This window comes from Leptopilina boulardi, unplaced genomic scaffold, assembly GCF_019393585.1.
Source record: "Leptopilina boulardi isolate dan_hultmark-lab unplaced genomic scaffold, ZJU_Lbou_2.1 LbouV2_31, whole genome shotgun sequence".
In the NCBI taxonomy this organism is placed as follows: Eukaryota; Metazoa; Arthropoda; class Insecta; order Hymenoptera; family Figitidae; genus Leptopilina; species Leptopilina boulardi.
This window is the reverse complement of record NW_026137874.1, coordinates 732,324-755,290: the sequence shown is the minus strand read 5'-3', so window position 1 is coordinate 755,290 and position 22,967 is coordinate 732,324. Positions and strand designations below refer to the sequence as shown.

Below are 22,967 nucleotides of genomic sequence, written 5' to 3'. Positions count from 1 at the left end.
TATATATTTTGCAAATTACGAAAAGGAATTCAATTATTATTAATAGGTATAGGTAATCTTTATAAATAGAACGGAATTTACGATAATTTTTTTTTTTTTTTTTTTTGAACTTTTGACATCTTTTTCTCTTATTGTGCAAAATTCTTATAAATCTTAAAAGTTCAAAGGGTTAATAAAATTAATTTTACGCAATAAGCAATTTTCAAAACTCATAAGATAAAGAAACTTTTCAAAGCCGGAACTCTTCTTTCCTCAAGGTAGTAAAATGAAATTTAAAGATTTTTTTTTCTTGCATTTTTGTTTTTAAAAATAAAAAAAAAAAAAAAAAATTGATTACGGAACAAGTCCAAAGTGAGACGCACAAAACTTTCTCCAGATTAAGTGCAATGGACTGAAACGTTCGCCATGTAACCATGACGTCCTTGCCGAGGCTCTTTCCAAGGTCACGATTTCTCAAGGTCATCTCTAATACCCTCTTCTGCTGTTGCCACTTCTTCTTCTTTTTCTTCTTCTCTCTTCTAAACCCCCTCCCCCCGCCCTTCAACCACTCCACCCTGTCACAATCACCAACCATTCCTTTCTTGGTTTCATAGTTGATTTTTTTTCTTCTTCTATTTAATCCTGTTTGGAGCTTGTGCAACTCTCAGCGGAGTTACTCTTCTTCTTCTTCTTCTTCTTCTCTTCCTTCTCATTTTGTTACTCCTTTTGCATTTCAGGTCAGTCACACTGCTTCTTCCACTTAATGGAAATCAAGGAAAAATTCAATTCATGATCAATATAATTCTAATAGGATTTCACTAAACATTCCATTGCTGATCTTTCTTATTTGTACTTTCAATTACTTGATGGCAAATTGAAACTTGATTTTCACTCTTTATTACATATTCTTTGGTATAAATAAACTCTTTTAGCGGTTAATTTTTTTTTTTTGGTAATTACCCAATCAAAAATTTACTACTGGCGCAGTACTGACAAATTAAATATTATTTAAATTAGTCAAATAACTAATTAATATTTTATTATATAAAATCGAAAACACCAAGAATTTTTATTCTTCATTATATAAGTCAACATTATAAGTTCACAAACATTATTATTATTATTCATAGTTCATATACCTTTCAGCTTTTGAACGTTATTATTATTATTATTACTATTGACAAATATTAATATAATATTATATTATATTTGTCAATATAGGGGAAATACCTGAGTAATATCGGACCACTCCTTTATTCTTCATTATAATATATATTGCAAATTATTATATTAAAAAATCAAAAAATAAATATAAAAATATGTTTATTATAAAACCAAAGTTTTAAGAAAAAAAGTATACGTAATTTTTTGTAGATTTATAAATTTTCGGGTAAAAATATTTAATTTAAAATTTTTTTCAAAAGTATAATATCTATTTTTATTCACATATATATATATATATATATATATATATATATATATTTGCATCAAAATGAATTTTTGAAAAACTTTTTTAAGAAAATAAAAATTGTTTTTTGATTTTTAACAAGTATTGTCAAGAAATTTTTTTTTTAATTTTTATTTTAAAAAATATAAATTTTTTATATAAACAAATTTATTTATATATATAAATAAAAGGTTAAAAGTAATTTTAGGGTTTTTTAATTTACTTGACATTTATGTCATAAATATATTTGAATATTTTAGAAAGAAATATAATAATTAGAAAACAATGGCTAATATAAAAAATATAAGTTTTTATTTATTCAGATTTTTGTCATTTGCTAATTTGATTAATCATTTCAAAAGATAAGAATTTAATAATTATTATTTGACAAATAATATTCTTTATTATTACTTTTTTTTCATCGACAATTGAAATTATTTAATATTCAAAAAAAAAAAAAAAAAAAATTAGACAATCAATTGTTTAGTAAGTGATTTTTAATAATACTTAATTATTCAATTGGTATTCATTAATTTTTTTTTGAAAAAAAATCTATTCTGCTATTATTTTTTAATCTATACATTATTTTTTTTAATTATTCATTCTTAGCAAATTTAATTTCAATACTATTCAGTAGCATTGAACATTGAGTATAAAAATTGATCGAATTTTCTAATAGAATCATTCAGTAAACGCAGCTATCACTTTCAGTTATAAGCAGGAAATAACGAAAAATTTTTGATATTTTAAAACAAATTCAAACATGAATTTTGTACAATTCTTCCTGTTCATTTGTTTTGCATTTAACGTTGCTTATTGTTTTGTGGGTTGGCCAACTAAAGATGAAGCTGCCAGTAAGATTTTTTTTCAATAGATTAAATTTAATTATTAAATTTCAATAATTAATTTAATTTCAATATTTTTTTTTTTTTTGCTAAATAATTCTAAATTTAATTAAATTAATTTACGTAGAAATTAATTGGAAGAAAACAGTAAATTAATTAATTGTACATTTAAAATATAAATTAACTAATTAATTAAAAAATTATTATTATTATTATTTAAATTTCTATTTATTTAAAAAAAAAATTTTTTAATTCTTATACTCAATAGGTCATTGTATTCAACCACCTCTGGATGAAAATAGTATAAATTCTTATCAATATTATTGTAGCACTGTTCCTATCCATACAGCACACACTGTCTATCCATGGCACATAGCATTGGGTAAAAAAATATTAAGAAATAGTTTTTTATAAAATTTAAAATAATTTATTTTTATCATCAGTTCAAAATTTATTATTAAAAAAAATTATAAATTAAGTTTTGCTATATTAAAAAATTTTTATTATTATTAAAAAACTATGCAATTTTTTGGTTTTATTTTTTATAGATAAATGCCTAAAACCATCATCAAGCAGAATAGGTTACTGGAAATGTCGAAAAAATAGTCATAATAATCGATATTATTATTATTCAAATGCATTTTAATAAAGTAAAAAATTACACTTTAGTAAATAAATAAAAAATAAATCTACAATAAAAATATATAATATATTTACAAAAATATTTAAATAATAAAAAAAATTTCATTTAAAAAAATTTCTAATTTGTTTTCAATATAGAGTATTTTAAAGAAAAATTTATTTATGTTTTTTCAAAATAAATTTTTCTTCTACGATTTTAATATGCGCCAAATACCATAAAAATTCGTACTTGAATATAAAATTTAATTAAAACATAAAGTTATTTTCTGCCTCCTACTTATAATTATGATATGAATTATTTATTTCAAAACACAAATGAAGTAAGAAAAATGATGGAATCTTAAAGTATAGTAATTGCGCTTCCTTGATTTCCTTGTCAAAGTAATAGTCAAGTGAATTATAGGTAAATTTATGCATAATTTGTCAAGAATAAAAATTTATTTCACCATTTTTTTTTTTTTTACACAATTTTTTGGTTATATAGTTCAAACAAAATTCGTTTAATTCAAATAAATATTTATTTTCTAAATAAAATATTTCGTCTATTTTTTAATAAATTCAAATGAAGAACAAATTTTTATTAAATCAAGTAAACTTTCGGTTAATTTAAAAATTTTGGTTAAATTCAATGTATTTGTTGATTGATTTAAAAATTTTGATTGTTATCCCATAACTTTTTTTCTAAGTGTTAGATTTTTTTGGAATTAAAAATTTTTTTTTATTTATAAAAATACGTACTGATATGTAATAAATATTTTTATTACATTATACATATTACATAATTATTATCGTATGCCTTATTATATATACGGTTTATCATTGAAATATTTATATATATAATAAATAGTAAAATGAGCCTTTCAAATACATGTTTCATTGTGCCCCTATAAAAAAATATCTCTATATATTATTAATTTATATTGTATACCGTTTTGTGACTGGCGATATAAATGAAGATATTTTCAATACCAGTAATCTATTGTAAATTCTAGTGAGCAATTAACAAAGCAGTTTAATAACGGTCTATCGTCCTACAGGTTGTATAATGTCATGTTAGACATTATACGATAGATATACCACATACACAAGTAAAATAAGATTCTATACACTTGTCCATGTCTTCTTGGAAATATATATATATATATATATATGTAAATATTCACCATATGGAGAGTATTTATATATATATGTATGTACATACGCCCTCTTCTTTTCCGTGTATATAGCTTATATAAACGAGCTTCGATTAATTAATTAAGATCGAACGGGTTATGACAGTAATGAAACTTATATACTGAAATCTTCAATCTATCTCCTTGCCGTTCGTTGAAACTATAAATAATTTCATCTTTTCTGATAATAATCTTCAATTCTTATAAAGTTTTTCTATTTATTTCTTCAATTGAAAAATTCTCATATATATTCTTTCATTTCCGTTATATATTAAGTATATATACAATTTACCGTAAAGCGACAAATATTTTTTTTTCGTGATTATTCTCTCAAAACAAAAAAATATATGTATACTGAAAAAACAAATTTATTTGATCCAAATAATCGGTTAGTTGACATCAAATAAATATTTATTTGTATTAAATAAATTTTTTTTCGTGTACAAATATTTCTACTATATATACACTGAGAAAAATGTTTAGTTAGAGCAACCAAAATTTGGTTAAGCTAACAAAAAAATTTTGTTGGTATTTAAGCAACCAAACTATTTGTTTGAGTCAACCAAAAAATTTGGTTGAGTGTTTTTTGTTGGCATAACAAAAATGTTTGGTTAGCTCAACCAAATTTTTTTTGTTAGGTCAACAAAAATGTTTGGTTGATCAAATAAACCGTTTTTTTTTTTTGTGAAATTAAAAATTTTATTTAACCTTATTTCTTTTCTTTTTATTCTTTTTATTTATTTCATTATTTATTTATTATCAATTTAACATTGAATTTATATTTATCCAATCAAATTATTTAGTTGTCGCAACCAAATTTTGGTTATAGGACAACAAACGATCATTTGGTTTTTTAGACCAAACTATTTTGTTGTGTTAACCAAATTATTTTGTTGTAACCGAATTTTGTTTGGAATTTAAGAATGTTCAACCAAATAATTTTGTTGGCCTAACCAAATGTTTGATTGAGATAACTCTGCGACTTTGTTTCAGCCAACCAAAATTTGGTTACAAGAACCGAAATTGCCTAATTAAACAATTTTGTTGCAAACACTAAATTTTTTTTCTCAGTGTATAATAATATAATATAATATAATAATAATAAATAATAATAAATAATAATAATAATAATAGTAATAATAATAATAAAAAAACAATATAATAGTAATAATATATAATATATATATAAGAATAACAGAAATGGAAAACTGATTTGATTTCGATGCATTGTTTTATTTGCTAAGCAGTGGAATTTTTGTTGTTGTTGTTTTTTTTTTATATAAATTCTATTTTCTTCTTTGGCTACAAAGCCGACGATGGAATATATTGCAACAACTGTACATATAATCTCAAGTAAGAACGTTCTCATGCGCCTGATCGATACGACGTTTTGTGAGGGATAATTAATTAGAAAAGCAACCAAAGTTCGAAACAAAAGGCAAGCACAGTCGTCACGAATAAGAATTGAATATTTATTAAGACGACGGCGTGTCACAATGTCCTGGGGAAAGGCAGGTCACGGGTTAACGACGCGAAATCTGTCTCTCTCTCTCTCTTTCTTGGCGAAAGTGATAGTGTATACGCTCTAGGTATAAACTTACCCCGTTAAATAAGAAACAGAGCAACTTCGAAATAATATATATATATATAAATTTATAATTTTCTTCTCACAAATTTTCCACATATTTTTTTTTTTTTTTGAAAATGATTAATTTATTAATTTAAATAAAAAAAATTATTAATTAAAAAATAATAAATTCTAGGGGGAATTTACTAGTTAAAAACGTGTACACTTGACTACCTGTATTACATCTCATATTACCCTTATTACTAAGTTATTACACGTTATTACAGAGTATTACACATTATTACAGAGATATTACAGATTTTTTTGCGTTATTACAGCACCGTAATAACGCATTATTACACGTTATTACACAAGTATTACAGGAAGAGTGTACACTTGACTAGCTGAGTAAATTCCCCCTCGAATAAATTAATAATTTAATAATAATTGAAACTAGATTTATTAGTATTAGTAAAATATCAAAAATAATTGCGGAGAAAAAATAAAAAAATAAAGTAATTTTTACTATATACTTATCAAGTAATTTTTACTAATTTAAAAATAAATTCCAGTTTTTTCGGAATTTCTAAGTATTTCTAAACTTTTGCTTCGGAAATAGTACAAATACTATTTTCAAAGTATTTACTATTTCAATTGTAATATTTTCTATTTCCGTAGGAAAAATTGTTCTATAGAACTTTCAAACATGTTTTACTTTGTTGGTATAGTAAAAACTACTTTGTATTTTTTTCCATACGTCAAGAGAAATTAATTGTAATAAGAAAATTATATATATATATATATATATATAAAAATCAAGCAAATATGAAAAAAAATATATAATAATTTTTTGTTCAATTAATTTATTAAATGGATTTAGAATTATAGGAAAAATGAAAGTAAAAGTTTAATAATTGGCGATTTTGCCGCAATTATTCCCAACTTATAACCACACACACACACACATATATATATATATATATATATATGCATTTGATTCTTTTTAATTATAATTTTTGCCCGAGTTAAATTCCTCGTTTAATTGGAACAGCGATTTCCGTGGAATAAAAATGGGAACATAATCGTGAGGGGATTATAAAGAATGTGCACCAGGACTCGCGCCGTCTCTCATTAAATGGAATTTAATCTTGGGAGTTGTTGTTAAAACCCTCTCTTTCTCTTTTTATGTATATATATATATAAAATATATATATATATATGTAAAATAAACCTTGTCCTTTAACCTCGAGGAAAATAATTATATTCGCGAGATGCTTTAAAGGTTTGGCCACGTCATTACTGTTCATTTTATAAATAGGGTTCTTCAAATCCCCTAGACAACTCGTTCAGGGATTTCATTCCACGGCAATGAGCAATCTCTCTATTTCTCTCTCTCTCTCTCTCTTTCTCTCACTCTCTGGTGACTAGAGTTGTTTTCTCAGTATTTCACGGATATCTATCTTGAAAAGGGGAACGAACGCTATTTCTGCCTATGAGCAGTCTAATCGTTTTTAGCTATCTCTAATCTGCGTAATACTAGCTTTTAATTTCAAGTAAAACACTTATCACATAAGTCGTAATAACTGACTTGTTACTTCACCGGGCAATGCGTGTTACGGCTCTCTCGATAATATATTTCCACTTTTCCTTGATAGAAATTCTTTGTAATTTTCTCTTTCTCTCTTTTTAAAATATTGATAGCAAAATTTTCTTTAATTTTTCATATTTTTTTCCCCCCTTTCTGTAGGATTTTTTGATTATATCTATTGGGATTGAATTTCAGATTTCTATCATTCTTTTTCTTTTTTTTTTTAATATGAGACCAACTTGGGGAATCGCGACAGTTTACCACAAAATTTACATCTGGGTAACATGATCCCCCTTGATGTATATAAACGTGGAAACAAGTATTATAACGAAATATACTTATATAGTTCGTTTGAATGTAGAAAGTTTACAATTACGTAACCAATGCGAAAATTACACTAAAAGGACAACCGCAAAGTTGGACTGTATTTCTCCTTTTGCGACATAAAGGATCTTCTTTTTTATTATTTTTATCTTTTTTTTTTTCTTTGACCATGCAAAGCAATTGGATATCTTGACATTTCACAATCAGTGAAATAAATGTTTTTACACTTTTTTCCACAATATTTTTTTTTTTTTCATTGCAAGACATTATTTATTCGAAAACTTAAATCATTTGCCATAAAGGCATTTTTTTTTTATTATCATCAATCACTTTCTTTCAATTAATTTCAATGATTATAACACAGAAAATTAAAAGGCATTAAAATAAGCTGCAACGCTTCTTATTTTAATCCAATTTTGCTTATTTTAATACCAAAATGGATTAAAATAAGTAAAATTGGATTAAAATAATAAGCGTTGCAGCTTATTTTAATATGCCTTTTAATTTTCTGTGAATATTTGATCCGTCAATTTTATTCTAAAGATTAATTCATTTTTTGTAATTATTAATTACAAATTATAATTAATTTTTGTAATTAATAATTATTGATTAGAAATTATAATTAATTTTTGTAATTAATAATTATTAATTACAAATTATATTAATTATAATTACAGCACTTACTGTACGTTAAATTTAAGAATTAAAATTTTTTTTTTGCATGCATGGGGAATCGAACCCTGAACATTAGAGTCCTAAACGCAAGTAAATTACCACGCAGCTACGTTGAATTGATAATAAATAATTTATCTTTTCATATATACTTAGAAAAATAATTAGTTTCAATTTGTAATTAACGTTATTTTATTTATATAAATATTTTGATAAATAATAATTATTAAAAATTTAGTTCAAGTTTGGTAAAATTGAAAGCAAAAATTATTTTAAAAAACGAGAGCTAAAAAAAAAATTGCGAGACTTTCACCATATGCGACTGTAACGTCAAAAGATTTACCCGCAGCAAAAAATACACGTTCTAATGGCATCTCAAAGTAATTTTATACGGCCTTCCCGGTTCCATCTTCTTCAAATGAAATAATGCGCAATGGCGTCGAAATCAACTTTAAAACAGCTCATTTCAATATATATATAAAAATAGCACTACAATTTCAAACTTGATTAAGGAATATTCTCATTCTTGTTTTTTATCTCTTTCATTGCATTATTTTTATTATTATTATTATTATTACTATTATTATTTTATTATTTTTATTTTATTATTTTTTGTATTATTTTTATTATTATTGTTATTATTTGAATTGAACATTTGAAATGAACAAAGGGGGATAAAAAGTGTTTTTACAATAAATTGTAGAAGAAAATGAAAAAGTTGATTACGACGCCACTGATGGTATATTATAAGAATAAGAGATGAGAATAAGCACCAAATGATCAGGTGTGGTTGCACGCCGAATTACGTGATCAAAGCAGATCCGATGATAATAGCTTTACTTTGCTACCTGTATTGAAAGTCTTCATTCGAGCATATCAATTTCTTGACCCACACCGACAAAAAATTATATTACAAAAAAAAAATCAGGGATATGATTAATAAAATAAAAATGGAGCAGCATCACTTTTCGTTATACATTCAAAGGAAATACCATTTCTAATTTAAATAATATATTTTTCACCCCTATTTTCAATTTAATTAATTTTTATTTTTATTCTAATACAAAGGATGCTTTTTTTAATTCTTAAATATCCTATTAGTTTGTTAATGAGGAAAATATAAATTGATTTCTAGAAAAAAAAATTCTCTAAATTTGAATTAGTGGAAATTTTAACTTTTCGAATGAATAAAAGAAAAAATGGAAAAATTAGATACTAATTCAAATTAGTTAAATAATTTTACTAATTCAGAGAGTAGGTTTTATTGTACAATAAAATATAAATACAAGTGTATATCTGTTATCGTTTAAATTGAAAAATGTTGACGTTTCACAAAAAAAAAAAAAAAAAAAATATTGCTTAATATTTAAGTTCTTTTCGAGGTCGTTCACGGCCGAATATTAAACTCTTTCACATCGTATATACATATATATATATAAGGTGAAATGTTATATTGTTATTGTCAATTTACAGTTGATTTTTCATTGAATGTAACTTCTTTTACGCAGAAGAATGACAACAAGAAGACAAACATTATAAAAGCTGCGTCGATGTAGCCATTAAAAAATAACGGAAAATTCTCAACGGTTCAGGAACCTACAACAATCAATTGTTATTGATGGTCTATTCATCAATTTCTCATTGTTTATCTTCTCATCCAACATTTCGTTTTCCTTTTAAAATACGTATATCATTTATAATTTATGATATAACTTAAACTGATTTTTAATGTATATAGATAAATTTTTAAAAATTTATCTATATATAATGAATTTTTATTATTTAACTATTAATATTTTTTATTATTACTATTATTAATACTGTTAAATCATTTTTAGCTTTAATTTTTACTATTTGTTTTCAATAAGTAGAATTCCACTTTAAATTAAATATTGAAAAATTTTTTGAGACACTATATATACAGAATTTCTTGTACTATTTTGTATGCGAAATTGTGCATGGATTATTAGTAACTGCGTTCTTAGAATTTCGCAATTTTCCAAGAGCGTGTAATTGGGTCGCTGTATGCCAAATTAATGTCAAAGGATTTGCATACAATCCGAAAGTGCGTCTATATAGTCGAAACATATGTACCCTGTATATATTGCGTGCAAATACTTCGGAGTATAAAGAATTCCTGTAGTTTTACCTGAATTTATTTTAGATTAGCTGGATATTTGCCCAGCTGCAAAATGAGCGCCACACAAATTCAATTTATTTTCATAGATACATACACATGTGTGTGTATGTGACTAGGCGAACCGTATTTATCCGCCTACTGCATTTAAAAAAGAATGTTGTTCCCGTCGTGTGGCAGTCAGCCTTTTTTTTAAAAGAATTCTTTGTGCACTCTTTCAACACATATATATATGCATTTCACTTTCCAGGAAAAGACAAAGAATTTTTGTTAAATTCAAATATATATGCATCATCAACAAATCCTAAATTGGTTTATGTTTACAATTTAGATTTTTTTTATTTGGATTTTGTATTCACAGAAAATTAAAAGGCATTAAAATAAGCTGCAATGCTTATTATTTTAATCCATTTTGGTATTAAAATAAGCAAAATTGGATTAAAATAATAAGCGTTGCAGCTTATTTTAATGCCTTTTAATTTTCTGTGATTTTTACTATATACAAAGGAAAAATATGAAAAACACACGGGGATAGAAAATAACAATTTACGATATAGAGATGCAATATAAGTTTATTGACATTATTAGTTACGATATTCACGGATTGTGTCGTAAGATAAACTTCATAATACCATATATTGACAATAAATGACATGAATTTAAGTTGCAACAGACTGACGATATAATCAATGGGTTCTCTCCTATATAGATATCCCTTAAGGATACGCGAGTAGTTTTGCTTACGTGACAATAATTAATTCCCAGTCGTGCAGTTCAACAGTTTAAACCTTCAAAGAACCATGCTGGAAAACGAGATATAATCATTTCTAACAATACCGCGAACATGTTAATTATTTAAAAAAAAAAATCTATAAAGGTTAATAATTATGTTCAAAGAAACATATTCGCTCACCAAAAAATTAAACAGAAACTAAAATATAAATGTTTAATAACATTTAAAAATGAATTTGTGGAGCAAAATATATTGCGCCTATAAATTCTATTTTTGACATTAAATTGTTTTGTCATGAAACAATGTTTCGCTGTTATATATATTAAAAGACATCTAATTAAGAACAAGAGGCGGTCGCAATCTTTTGATGATTATTATTGAATCATCTGTGTGCGTATATACTTCAATCAGAAGCCGCGCGCGGCATAACAGAAATATATTTGAAATCACAAATGCCAATTCACTGTCATTCATTTAATTAATTTATGTCAAGTTTTATCATAGTTGAGTTTCACGCGACAATATTTTTTTCTTTTTTTTTTTTTTTTGCATTATCGGCAATCTACAAGTATATCAAACCAATTTTATGTGCGACAAATAAACATTTTACTCGTGTACTTATAGAGAGAATAACGTAAGTTACAATATACTTTTGACTTCTTGATCAATCTTCAAGTACTGTGTCCTTCTTTTCTCTTTAAGAGTCAATCATTTTCTATTGAGACAATTATTATTGTATAGTAGAGGTAGGGAAATAATTTCTGTCACAAAAAAAACAAAATTGTAAAAACAAATAAGTTTGACGATAATGAGTGGAATTTTAAGCTAATTTCTGTTTTACCAACCGAGTAATGAATAGGTGTTTCGTAAATTGGCGCTGCGATACTTGACACAATTTTATATTCGTTAATTTTACAATTTAGGAATAAAAATTAATTTACATCATTGTTACCATGGTAACTTACTAAAATTAATGTAACAGCTACGAAACCCTTTAATGAAGGCATTTAGTATAAATTTAATATTAATTAAAAGATTTTCTCTCTCCCTTTTTGGAAAAATTAAATTGACAACACGGCATTTCTTTGAACGTTAAATACAAACGGATTAATTTAGATTTTGTAAGAGTATATGTCAATTAATAGAAATCCGTTTTAGACTTGCTTCCGTAAAGACGAGCGTCTACCAACTTTGTATATAACTTATTGTAATTATATCTGCACAATCGTGAATGACCTCGTTCTTCGTTATTCAGGAACAACTATGTCATTTGCATGCCTCTGTAATTACACCTCTATATCATCTAAAAATATATTTTGCATTTAATAAGAGCAAAAGTCAACCTCAAAATTTTTAGATGTTATCTTAAAATTATGGCCTCAGATCCAAGTGAGGCAGCGCCATCTACATTAAAACTATAATTTTGGAAAATTTTCAACAGTCTTTTCTTGAAAACAAGAAGGTAAAATGCGTTTTTCTTTATGGATAATTGATTATTAGCAAGAAATACAACTTTTTTTGGGTTAAAATGATGAAAATAATTTCATATCGATAAATTAAATATGAGTTTTCACAAAAACTGTAACAGTATACTTTCTCGGAATTAACAATCAAGAATACAATTTCCATTTGGAAAATTAATAAACGTTAAACAAGCTAAGATTCACCAATCACGAAAATAACAACAAAAAATTTTATTTCATATTTAATATAATATGGACACTGTTTTACTGATTGTGATAGCTCTTTGGTAGATTATGTATTTCAGGTGATTAGCAACAGCGCCAATCTCCTCCTTTCGGCAAAACCGCACAAAACGTCTGGTGACATATATAACCTGCCAAACGGCTGTCATAATTAGTAAAATATGTTATGTTAAAAAACTTTTTTTTTGTTATTTTCGTAATTGGTAAATTTTAGCTGGTGTATTTTTCAGAGTTTATTAATTTTCCAAATGAAAATTGCATTTTTGATTGTAATTTCTGAGAAAGTACTGTTATAGTTTTTGTGAAAAAAGTGCTCATATTTCACTGTAAAAAGAAGGTACTAAAATAGTACAAATTTTAGGTATTAAATTAGAACCAAGAGGCAATTTAGTACCTAAAGTTGGTATTAAATTAATACATCTCGTTTTACAGTGTTAATTTATTGACATGAAATTTTTTTCATTATTTTAACTCAAAAAAAGTTTTAGCTGTTGTATTTCTTGCCAATAATCAATTATCCATTTTTATCTTCTTGTTTTCAAGAAAAGGCTATTGGAAATTTTCAAAAATTTTAGTCTCAATGTAAATGGCGCTGGACATGGCCTTAAATATTATTTGATAATAAATATAACAGCTTAATTGTTGGTTTCTTTTTTTGCTTCAGGTATAATGGAAGAAAACAATGGATTCATTTTATGGCGCTGTGTGTTGACATTTGGTGGGGAACAATAGAGCCAGGTAGAATCGGGAGTGTTTGGATTTTTATTAAATCGCGAATATTTCATAATTTCTAAATAATTCGTAGTTTTCGGGAGTGCTAGTATTTTATTAAAATCGCGTTCGTTAACAAGTATTTAATGTCATTGTATTTTCGAAAGTGTTCGAAATTTAAAACCGCGTTCGTTTTTTAGCATAAGTATTTTATTTTTTATTTTCGGGAGTGGTCGAAATTCTTAAAATCGCGTTCGTTTTTAACATAAGTATTTTATTTCATTGTATTTTCAGGAATGTTAGAAGTTTTTAAAACTGTGCGTGAGTGAAAAATAGTGTTCAAACGCCGCTACGGATTGGAGACCATCTTAAGACCGCATGTATCAGGAAATATCAAGGTAAAAATTTTTTTCTACTATAATTAATAATTATTTCAAAATAGTTTAATGAATCCGATAGAAAAAAGAAAACAGTATGTATATATACCTTCGAAGAATTTTCCTATAGCAATTTTTAATTACTTCTTTCTAAGTTTTGAATATATTTTTTAAAATCCCAGCAACCTTTTGGGTTCTTATTAACACAGAAAATTAAAAGGCATTAAAATAAGCTGCAACGCTTATTATTTTAATGCCTTTTAATTTTCTATGAATCTCAATGTTTAAAAATTTTTATGAATTGAAAGTATTTTATTTTAAATTATAATTGGAATCACTATATATATATATATTATTGATTGAAACTGTCAGTAGTGAAGCTACACATTATTAAATCTACCATATTATACTACTTGAATGCTATAAATCTTTATATACCAAGCTACAATTTTAAATCGTTAAAAAATTGAAACTCGTTTTGAAGAAATTATAATGATCTTGTGCAGAGAATTTTTGTACTCCATGTTCTTTTTGAAAAGTATTTTCTTGGGAGGGGAATTTTTTTCCAAATTCTAAAAGCAAAATTAGTGTTACGTTAGATAGATAGATGCGCGCGAGAGGCAAGCCACAAGGGTTGTTCACAGTTGCTCCGTGCAGGAATGTCGTTCCTGTAAATTGATGCCTTCTCTCTTGCAGTCAACTAAATAAGGGCCATCTTCCATATCTACCTAGTAAAGACAAATGTTGCTCTTGGCTACAAGAAACATAAGCATTGCTCTCTTCGTAGACTATACATATATGTCAAATAAACCATATGTTCGTTTATAGTTTTAATCTTTTGGAATTTTTCAAATAGAGAAAATAACAGAAAATTAAACTGGTATTATTTTCTATTAATTTTAAATAATATACATAAATAAATAATTTAAAAATAATTAACAATTTTTAAAAATTATTTTAATAAAATTAGTTTAATAAAATTTGATAAAATTACTTTTAATAAAATTAGTTTAATAAAATTTGATAAAATTACTTTTAATAAAATTAGTTTAATAAAATTTGATAAAATTACTTTTAATAAAATTACTTTAATAACTTTAATTGAACTTAATTTTTAATCTATTTAGTTATCATCTTTAATTTTTTTCAAAATATCTTTTTGGTCCATTGAAAATTTTATACAACATCCGAGTGATAATTAATAATCTACACTTATTACACTTCCTGTATACAAATGATAAATTTTTATTTTCTCCTGGTCAAGTTCGATAACTTCATGTTCCCTACTTATATATATTTATTTTTTAGTACAATTAAAATTCAAAAAAATATTTTTTTAAAACTACCGAAGGAAAAAAAAAGTTTTTTTATAAAAGATTATTTTACCAGTTTAAATTTTTGTTAAAAATAAAAATCCTCTTTAGTGCTCTAATATATAATCATTATTTTATAGTTGGAAAGTCAAAAGTCATCGTATATATGACTTTTTTATTCAAATCATCAAGGCCAGAGTAATTTTATTTAATAACTTGTTTTTTTTTCCCGTTTAAATTTTTTGATATTCTCAGTATTTATCAAAAAAAAAAAGATGTACCTGATGATAATAAATGTAATGATGTATAATTTGTGTATACTGCTGCTAAATAGCTTTGATGTGTCCTAGTTAAAATTTATATCTAATTTCATTATCATTCAGTTTCTTCATAATGAAATATGTTAATATGATTTCCTGTATAACAAACCTTTTTCAAAAACTTTCTTTAAAAAAAAAAAAATTTTTTTTCTAATTAAATCAAAAAAAAACTTTTTTTTTGATATCAGAAATCTTTATATCGTCGCAAGTGAGAATTAGTGTATGTTTATTATTTATTATCAGTCGAATTATGAAACTGGAATTTTTACATAATATTCCTTCAAACAAGAAGGTCATGACTCCCTTTTTAAGTCGCGCGTATATGCCAAAGACGTGTGGCGTGAGAATCGGCAAGAATTACATTTTTCTTAACGCATATATGTATATACATATTACACTTATTTACATCGTGCGAAATTTTTCGCGTTCCTTGCACTTGTGGTTCACACGTTCGACGACCTCAACTTTGACCGTGTAAAATACTCATCTATATGAAAACAACATTAATCGTGCTCATCTTTAACTAGTTATTGATATATTACCTTTTTGCCTTTTGCCTCTATTTCAAATATTATTTATCGTCTTTATAATTCTATTACTGATAAAAAAAAATTATTTAATTTAAATTATTTAAAATTTTTGTCATTTTTATTTGAATTTTTGTAATTTATTATATATCTAATAATAATCTTCCTTAAAAATTTCTTTAAAAATGCTTTTGGAATTTCAATTAATATTACCCAATGGGAAATTTACCATTGGCAAAAGAATGGCCCAATATTGGCAGCATTGGCCCAATATTGGTCCTATAATGGCCCAATGGTTACCATATTGGCAATTTCCCACTGGGTAGCTATTTTTTTAATAAAAATTTTTATATTTTCGAATTTTTCATTAATTCAAATTATTTAAATAATATTTACTAGGTTCAAATATTTTTTATTTGGATAAAAAAAATAAATACAAATAAACTTTTATTTAAATTAAAAAACATACTGTATTGAATGAAATTTTCATAATTAATATAATTAAAATTATTATTTATTAACTTTAATTATTTCACTTAGTAATTTGCAATTGATAAAAATTACTGTTTATTTGATACGATAAAATAAAATACCTGGGTTTAGTAAATATTTATTTGGTTTAAATACATATTTACTGAATGATAGACAAATTATTTACTTGGATCAAAATACTTTTTATTTGACCCAAATAATTTTTATTCAGTGTATAAATATGGCAACTAATTTAGAGTAAAAAATCACATTTTTCAAATGAGGAATATTTTTCAATTATCATCTTGTATATGTTTTTTTTTTTTTTTTGATAAAGACTCAGAATATCAAAAAATTTAAACGAAAAAAAATTATTAAATAGAATTATCATTGGAAAAATTGGAAATTTTTTTTTTGATTACGAATATGATGTCCGTTTTCAAAAATTCAAAATGGCGGATCCAATATGGCGGAAGACTATTTTAAAAATTGATCCAATTTGCCTGAAAATCTTTACTCGGGGTTTTTTAGGGTCGCTGTTAACGGATATGATGTGCGTTTTTAAAAATTCAAAATGGCGGAACACTGTTTCAAAAATTGATCCAATTGACTCAGAATATCAAAAAATTTAAACGAAAAAAAAATTATTAAATAGAATTATCATTGGAAAAATTGGAAATTTTTTTTTTGATTTTTTTTAAATGTCTATAACGATATGGAGGGGAAAAAAAGAAATTTAATTGGATTTATTCTCTTATATGTAGGAAAATGAATATATATGTATATATATATATATATATATATATATATATAGCATTGAGTGTAGTGTGTAGAGTTGGAAATTCTTTTGCAATTCTACAAGAGTTGCAACGTCTCAAGGTCGCGTGGAAGTAAACTCGACCAGTAATGAAGATTCCATCGCCTTCTAAGTATCCATGGTGAGGTGTATACTTTGCATCTTGTTCAGCTTAAAAAATAATCGAGCGTGTCCAAGAGCCACTCGTTTTGTATTTTTCTATCGAATGGATCGGAGACATTCGTATATATATATATCGACCCAATGCCAACAGTAATGTTCTCCTGCTAAAATAATTTTCTGTTTTCTTCTTTTTTTTTTGCATAAGAATTGTCCTTTCTCAGCTTGGTATTTCAGAAATTTAACAAAGAGCCTTGTTTCGAATCGAATACGTGTCTTTTTTTGATTTATTTTCAATCAATTAAAAGCAATAAATGGATTTTTCTATATATAAAAAAAAAAAATAAATTCTATAAAATAAATAGAAATGAAATCTCACCTTCAAGAGTTTTCTTTTTGATTTCTTATTATTTAATAGGCTTCTAGATTGCCAATTATTGAATAAATTTTCGGATTAAATTCGAAATGTTTCTCCTTTCGATCACTTTTATTTGCATTAATCTTCTTTAGAAAAAAAAAATTTTTGACAAATTTTTTTTTCTCAAAGTTAAAAAAAACTCATTTTACTATTTCGTAATTTTACGATTTTTGTTTTCTTTTTTATGCTCTAATTTTTACTATGGAAAAATTATTATTAGTCATTGCCTAATGATTATACATATCCTAATTATTAATGAAAAATTATAGCTATTATTTTAAAAAATTTATTTATTACGCCAGTTTCCTGCGCGCGGTTGAAAGAATATTCTTCATTGAAATGTGACTGGTAATGATCGAGGTGAAGATACAATGCAAATTAAAATGATACACCTGCCTTATTCCCATTGAAAAGGAACTCGCACTTATTTCAACAGTGAGGTGCTTCAATTTGCCGTTATTAATTCACGCATTTCATTCTCAGTATATATATATAATATACCTTTTCTCTCTTTCTCATGTATAAAAAAAAATATAGAACGGTACAAAATTAATGAGGTATTCAACACACGTCCTAATTAACTTCTCTCTCGCGGGATTATCCAAATTTATTATTAATGTATATGATATATAAATATTAGAGAATTTTTCGTGGATTAAGAAAATAAAAAAAACGAAGCATTGTGAGTAAAGAAAAATTTTATAAGAATTAGGGACAATGCGCCTTGGCCCACAAAGAGAATTATAACCTCTTTATACAAGTTACACGTTACCTAAAACTCGCGCACCCGTTAATCATAACAGTTTTGGCGATTCTAACGGAACTCTTTATCATAGGACAATGCTCCTTTTTAGACGAGACCCTGAATTATTATTTTTTTTTTCAAATTTAATGGGACAGGGAAATTTTTAATCTGTATCAGAATAACGATAAAAGATGTCTCCAATTGACGAATTTACGCTTTTCTGAACTTTCCGCAGTTTTTGCACAATTCTGTCAATTTTAACTCCAGAAATAGTAAAATTAACTCCGAAAATAGTAAAATTTACTCCCGACACAGTAAAAATTATTCCGGATATAGTAAAAATTTTACTACATTTATATGGAGTAAAAATTTACAGAAATGCGCAGAAACTATATGGACAGTTGAGATTTTACTATTAAAGTATAGTAAAAGTTACTTTGTTCGTTTTTCCATTTTTCTCCGAGATTTATTTATATTTATATACACGTAGGTAACAATAACATTATTACTTTCACTACATGTCCGCCTACATATATTATATTTGCGAGAGAAACAAATTCTGAGGTGTGCCAAAACATCCCAGAAATTAATTTATAAGTTTCCATAAAGAAAATTGGATTCGATAGGAGCAAATTTTTGAGAAACAATTAGAAATTCATTTTTCGTAAATAATAACCCCCTTAAAATAATAAAAATAAATCACTTAATAAATTGAGAAATTGGTAGAAATGGAGAAAAAAAATTAATTTCGTTTTGTAAAAAAAAAAAAAATTTTTTGCCGAAACCCGGGATTGAACCGGGGACATTTAGATCTTCAGTCTAACGCTCTCCCAACTGAGCTATTTCGGCGGTTGAGAAATAAAAAAACTTCTTTTTTCATAAAAAAAAAAATTGACTATAGTCTTTTTTTTGTACTCATTAAAAAATATACTTAGGTTTTCTTTTTGATACTCTGTATTTTTTTCTACTTTTTTATTTAGGTTTTTTCTACTTAATAAACTTTGCAACAAACAAATAAAGTTTCTGCTTTAAAAAATCACAGAAAATAGGCTGGATAAATTTTGTTGGGGGTGTAATATTAACCAATGCTTTGCATAAACGGTGGCGCCCTCAATAAAATTTGTTGCAGGTAATTTTTATACCGATTTTTGGGGTAAAAATTGTACTTTCTTTTCTTGTGAAGCGATTGAATATATCACTTTGCCCATGGAAGAAAAAAATAATATTTAGAGTCCTTTAGGTAAATAGAATGTTTCTTAGTACTTCGGAATCTGCTTTAAAAAAAATAAAAATGGCGTATCCAATATGGTGGATAAAAATTTGAAATATCATTTACAAATCGATTTTATAAATTCATAAAAATTCTACTTCGTTTTGCAAAAAAAAAAAAAAAAAAAAATTTTTTTGCCGAAACCCGGGATTGAACCGGGGACATTTAGATCTTCAGTCTAACGCTCTCCCAACTGAGCTATTTCGGCGGATGAAAAAAAAGAGAATTTTTTAAAAAAAGATTTGTTTAACAAAGTGATTCTAAATTGTATTCTAATTTTGTTTGATTAGCCTATATTTCCGTTATAGTTTTGTCAATATATCATTTAGTACGTCACACATATGTCATGAGGCAGTGTGTACTTAATTCGGGAGGCCGGATGAACACAATATATATATATATATGTGTTGTGTGGCATTACATTCGGAGTGTGATAAATGATAAGTGAATAATTAAACAAAGAGGCGTTGCTAAAATGCTAACTCTCATCAATCTCCATTTCTAGCGCAGTTTCATTTCATCGTATATATATATATATATCGTCCATGTCCATTTGCATTATCATAAACTTGTCATTTGCTAGTTATATGAGAGAGACCCCGTTGAATTTACATATCCTTTTGATCTATATATACAGAGAGAGAAGTATATACCCGATTAGAACTCTAGGATAAGACTTTATTACTTTGCCTGTTTATGAAAATGAATTGCGTTCATATCCTGTCATAACTACAGCGACGCTACTGTTTATTATATTGTTTTAAAGAGGAATTATTTTCTGCTAGGAGTTATACAATTTACATAAAATATATTTAAAAAAATCAGGAAAAAAAGCAGGCGAAAAGCGCTTACATCTAGGATTTCGTGGCTTTTTAAATTCAGATCAAAAGTTATTTGAATATAATAAATAATTTATTTATTGCCAAGGTAACTATTGCTATAGTAATTTTTGCCATAATAACTGTTGCCCTGGTAACTAACTTTTGCCATAGTAACTTTTGCATTAGTCAGTAAATGTTGCCCTAGTAACTTTTGTCATAGTCACTAATTTTAATCATAGTAACTTTTGCATTACTAAGTAACTGTTGCCCTAGTAACTTTTGTCATAGTAACTAACTTTTATCATAGTAACTTTTGCATTAGTAAGTAACTGTTGCCCTAGTAACTTTTGTCATAGTAACTAACTTTTATCATAGTAACTTTTGCATTAGTAAGTAACTGTTGCCCTAGTAACTTTTGTCATAGTAAGTAACTTTTGTCATAGTAACTAACTTTTATCATAGTAACTTTTGCATTAGTAAGTAACTGTTGCCCTAGTAACTTTTGTCATACTAACTAACTTTTGTCATACTAACTAACTTTTGTCATAGTAACTAACTTTTATCATAGTAACTTTTGCATTAGTAAGTAACTGTTGCCATAGTAACTGCTGCCCTAGTAACTTTTGCCATAGTAACTGTTGCCATAGTAACTTTCGCCATAATAACTGTTGCCCTCGTAACTAACTTTTGTCATAGTAACTTTTGCATTAGTAAGTAACTGTTGCCCTAGTAACCTTTGCCATAGTAACTAACTTTTATCATAGTAACTTTTGCATTAGTAAGTAACTGTTGCCCTAGTAACTTTTACCATAGTAACTTTTGCCATAGTAACTGTTGCCATAATAACTGTTGCCCTAGTAACTAACTTTTGTCATAGTAACTTTTGCATTTGTAAGTAACTGTTGCCCTAGTAACTTTTACCATAGTAACTTTTGCCATAGTAACTGTTGCCATAATAACTGTTGCCCTAGTAACTAACTTTTGTCATAGTAACTTTTGCATTTGTAAGTAACTGTTGCCCTAGTAACTTTTACCATAGTAACTTTTGCCATAGTAACTGTTGCCATAATAACTGTTGCCCTAGTAACTAACTTTTGTCATAGTAACTTTTGCATTAGTAAGTAACTGTTGCCCTAGTAACCTTTGCCATAGTAACTAACTTTTATCATAGTAACTTTTGCATTAGTAAGTAACTGTTGCCCTAGTAACTTTTACCATAGTAACTTTTGCCATAGTAACTGTTGCCATAATAACTGTTGCCCTAGTAACTAACTTTTGTCATAGTAACTTTTGCATTTGTAAGTAACTGTTGCCCTAGTAACTTTTACCATAGTAACTTTTGCCATAGTAACTGTTGCCATAATAACTGTTGCCCTAGTAACTAACTTTTGTCATAGTAACTTTTGCATTTGTAAGTAACTGTTGCCCTAGTAACTTTTGCCATAGTAACTAACTTTTATCATAGTAACTTTTGCATTAGTAAGTAACTGTTGTCCTAGTAACTTTTACCATAGTAACTTTTGCCATAGTAACTGTTGTCATAATAACTGTTGCCCTAGTAACTAACTTTTGTCATAGTAACTTTTGCATTTGTAAGTAACTGTTGCCCTAGTAACTTTTGCCATAGTAACTAACTTTTATCATAGTAACTTTTGCATTAGTAAGTAACTGTTGCCCTAGTAACTTTTACCATAGTAACTTTTGCCATAGTAACTGTTGCCCTAGTAACTAACTTTTGTCATAGTAACTTTTGCATTTGTAAGTAACTGTTGCCCTAGTAACTTTTGCCATAGTAACTTTTGCCATAGTAACTTTTGCCATAGTAACTTTTGCCATAGTAACTTTTGCCATAATAACTTTTGCCATAATAACTGTTGCCCTAGTAACTAATGCTACAATAAGTAATTTTTGCCATGGAATCGGTTATCATGTACGACGGACAGACGGACGCCAAAGCAAAACTATAAGGTTTTCGGCCCTGGGCCACGAAACCCTAATAAATAATAAGAACAATAAAATAGTATACGGAAATTGGCAATTCTTTGACATAACCTCAAACTAAACATTGGTTTTCTCACACGGAGCAAAAAATTAAGTTCTTTTTACTATACTTCTAAAGTATATCCTAAAATGCAGCAAATTTCTGGCAATATTGGAAATACAAAAATCCTTTTGAATTCAATTTTACTAAACTAGTATAGTAAATTTTAAATCGATACATTTTTTCTAGTTTTTTTCAAATAGTTTGAATTTTAATTGAAAATAG

At 26.2% G+C, this 22,967-nt stretch overlaps 2 protein-coding genes and 2 non-coding genes across 5 annotated transcripts in view; 2 read left to right on the top strand and 2 right to left on the bottom strand.

Moving 5' to 3' along the window:
* Positions 1–22,967, top strand: part of LOC127283133 (serine/threonine-protein kinase 17A-like) — a 158,606-nt gene that overhangs the window by 11,548 nt on the left and 124,091 nt on the right. Inside the window, exons 4-5 of one of the 2 annotated variants that reach the window (XM_051307818.1) lie at positions 13,477–13,550; positions 13,818–13,921. In XM_051307818.1, coding sequence (XP_051163775.1) covers positions 13,902–13,921 — 20 coding nt within the window. In that variant the 5' untranslated portion in view covers positions 13,477–13,550; positions 13,818–13,901. Of the gene's footprint in view, positions 1–13,476; positions 13,922–22,967 lie in introns of both variants that reach the window. The other variant, XM_051307819.1, reaches the window with a different exon arrangement.
* LOC127283134 (uncharacterized) lies at positions 2,102–3,028 on the top strand. The gene is made up of 3 exons (XM_051307820.1): positions 2,102–2,280; positions 2,540–2,653; positions 2,820–3,028. The coding sequence occupies exons 1-3, from the start codon at positions 2,190–2,192 to the stop codon at positions 2,915–2,917; spliced, it is 303 nt and encodes a 100-aa protein (XP_051163777.1). The 5' UTR covers positions 2,102–2,189; the 3' UTR covers positions 2,918–3,028.
* Positions 19,387–19,459, bottom strand: Trnaf-gaa (transfer RNA phenylalanine (anticodon GAA)). The gene has a single exon. It is a non-coding gene; the product is annotated as a tRNA-Phe (tRNA).
* Positions 20,016–20,088, bottom strand: Trnaf-gaa (transfer RNA phenylalanine (anticodon GAA)). Its single transcript has one exon. It is a non-coding gene; the product is annotated as a tRNA-Phe (tRNA).

What these genes read in the sequence shown, in the direction of transcription:
- LOC127283134 (XM_051307820.1), top strand. Translation starts at nt 2,190, where the DNA reads ATGAATTTTGTACAATTCTTCCTGTTCATTTGTTTTGCATTTAACGTT. An exon ending in AACTAAAGATGAAGCTGCCA is followed by an intron (nt 2,281 to 2,539) that starts GTAAGATTTTTT and finishes TATACTCAATAG; the next exon opens with GTCATTGTATTCAACCACCT. An exon ending in TCCATGGCACATAGCATTGG is followed by an intron (nt 2,654 to 2,819) that starts GTAAAAAAATAT and finishes TATTTTTTATAG; the next exon opens with ATAAATGCCTAAAACCATCA.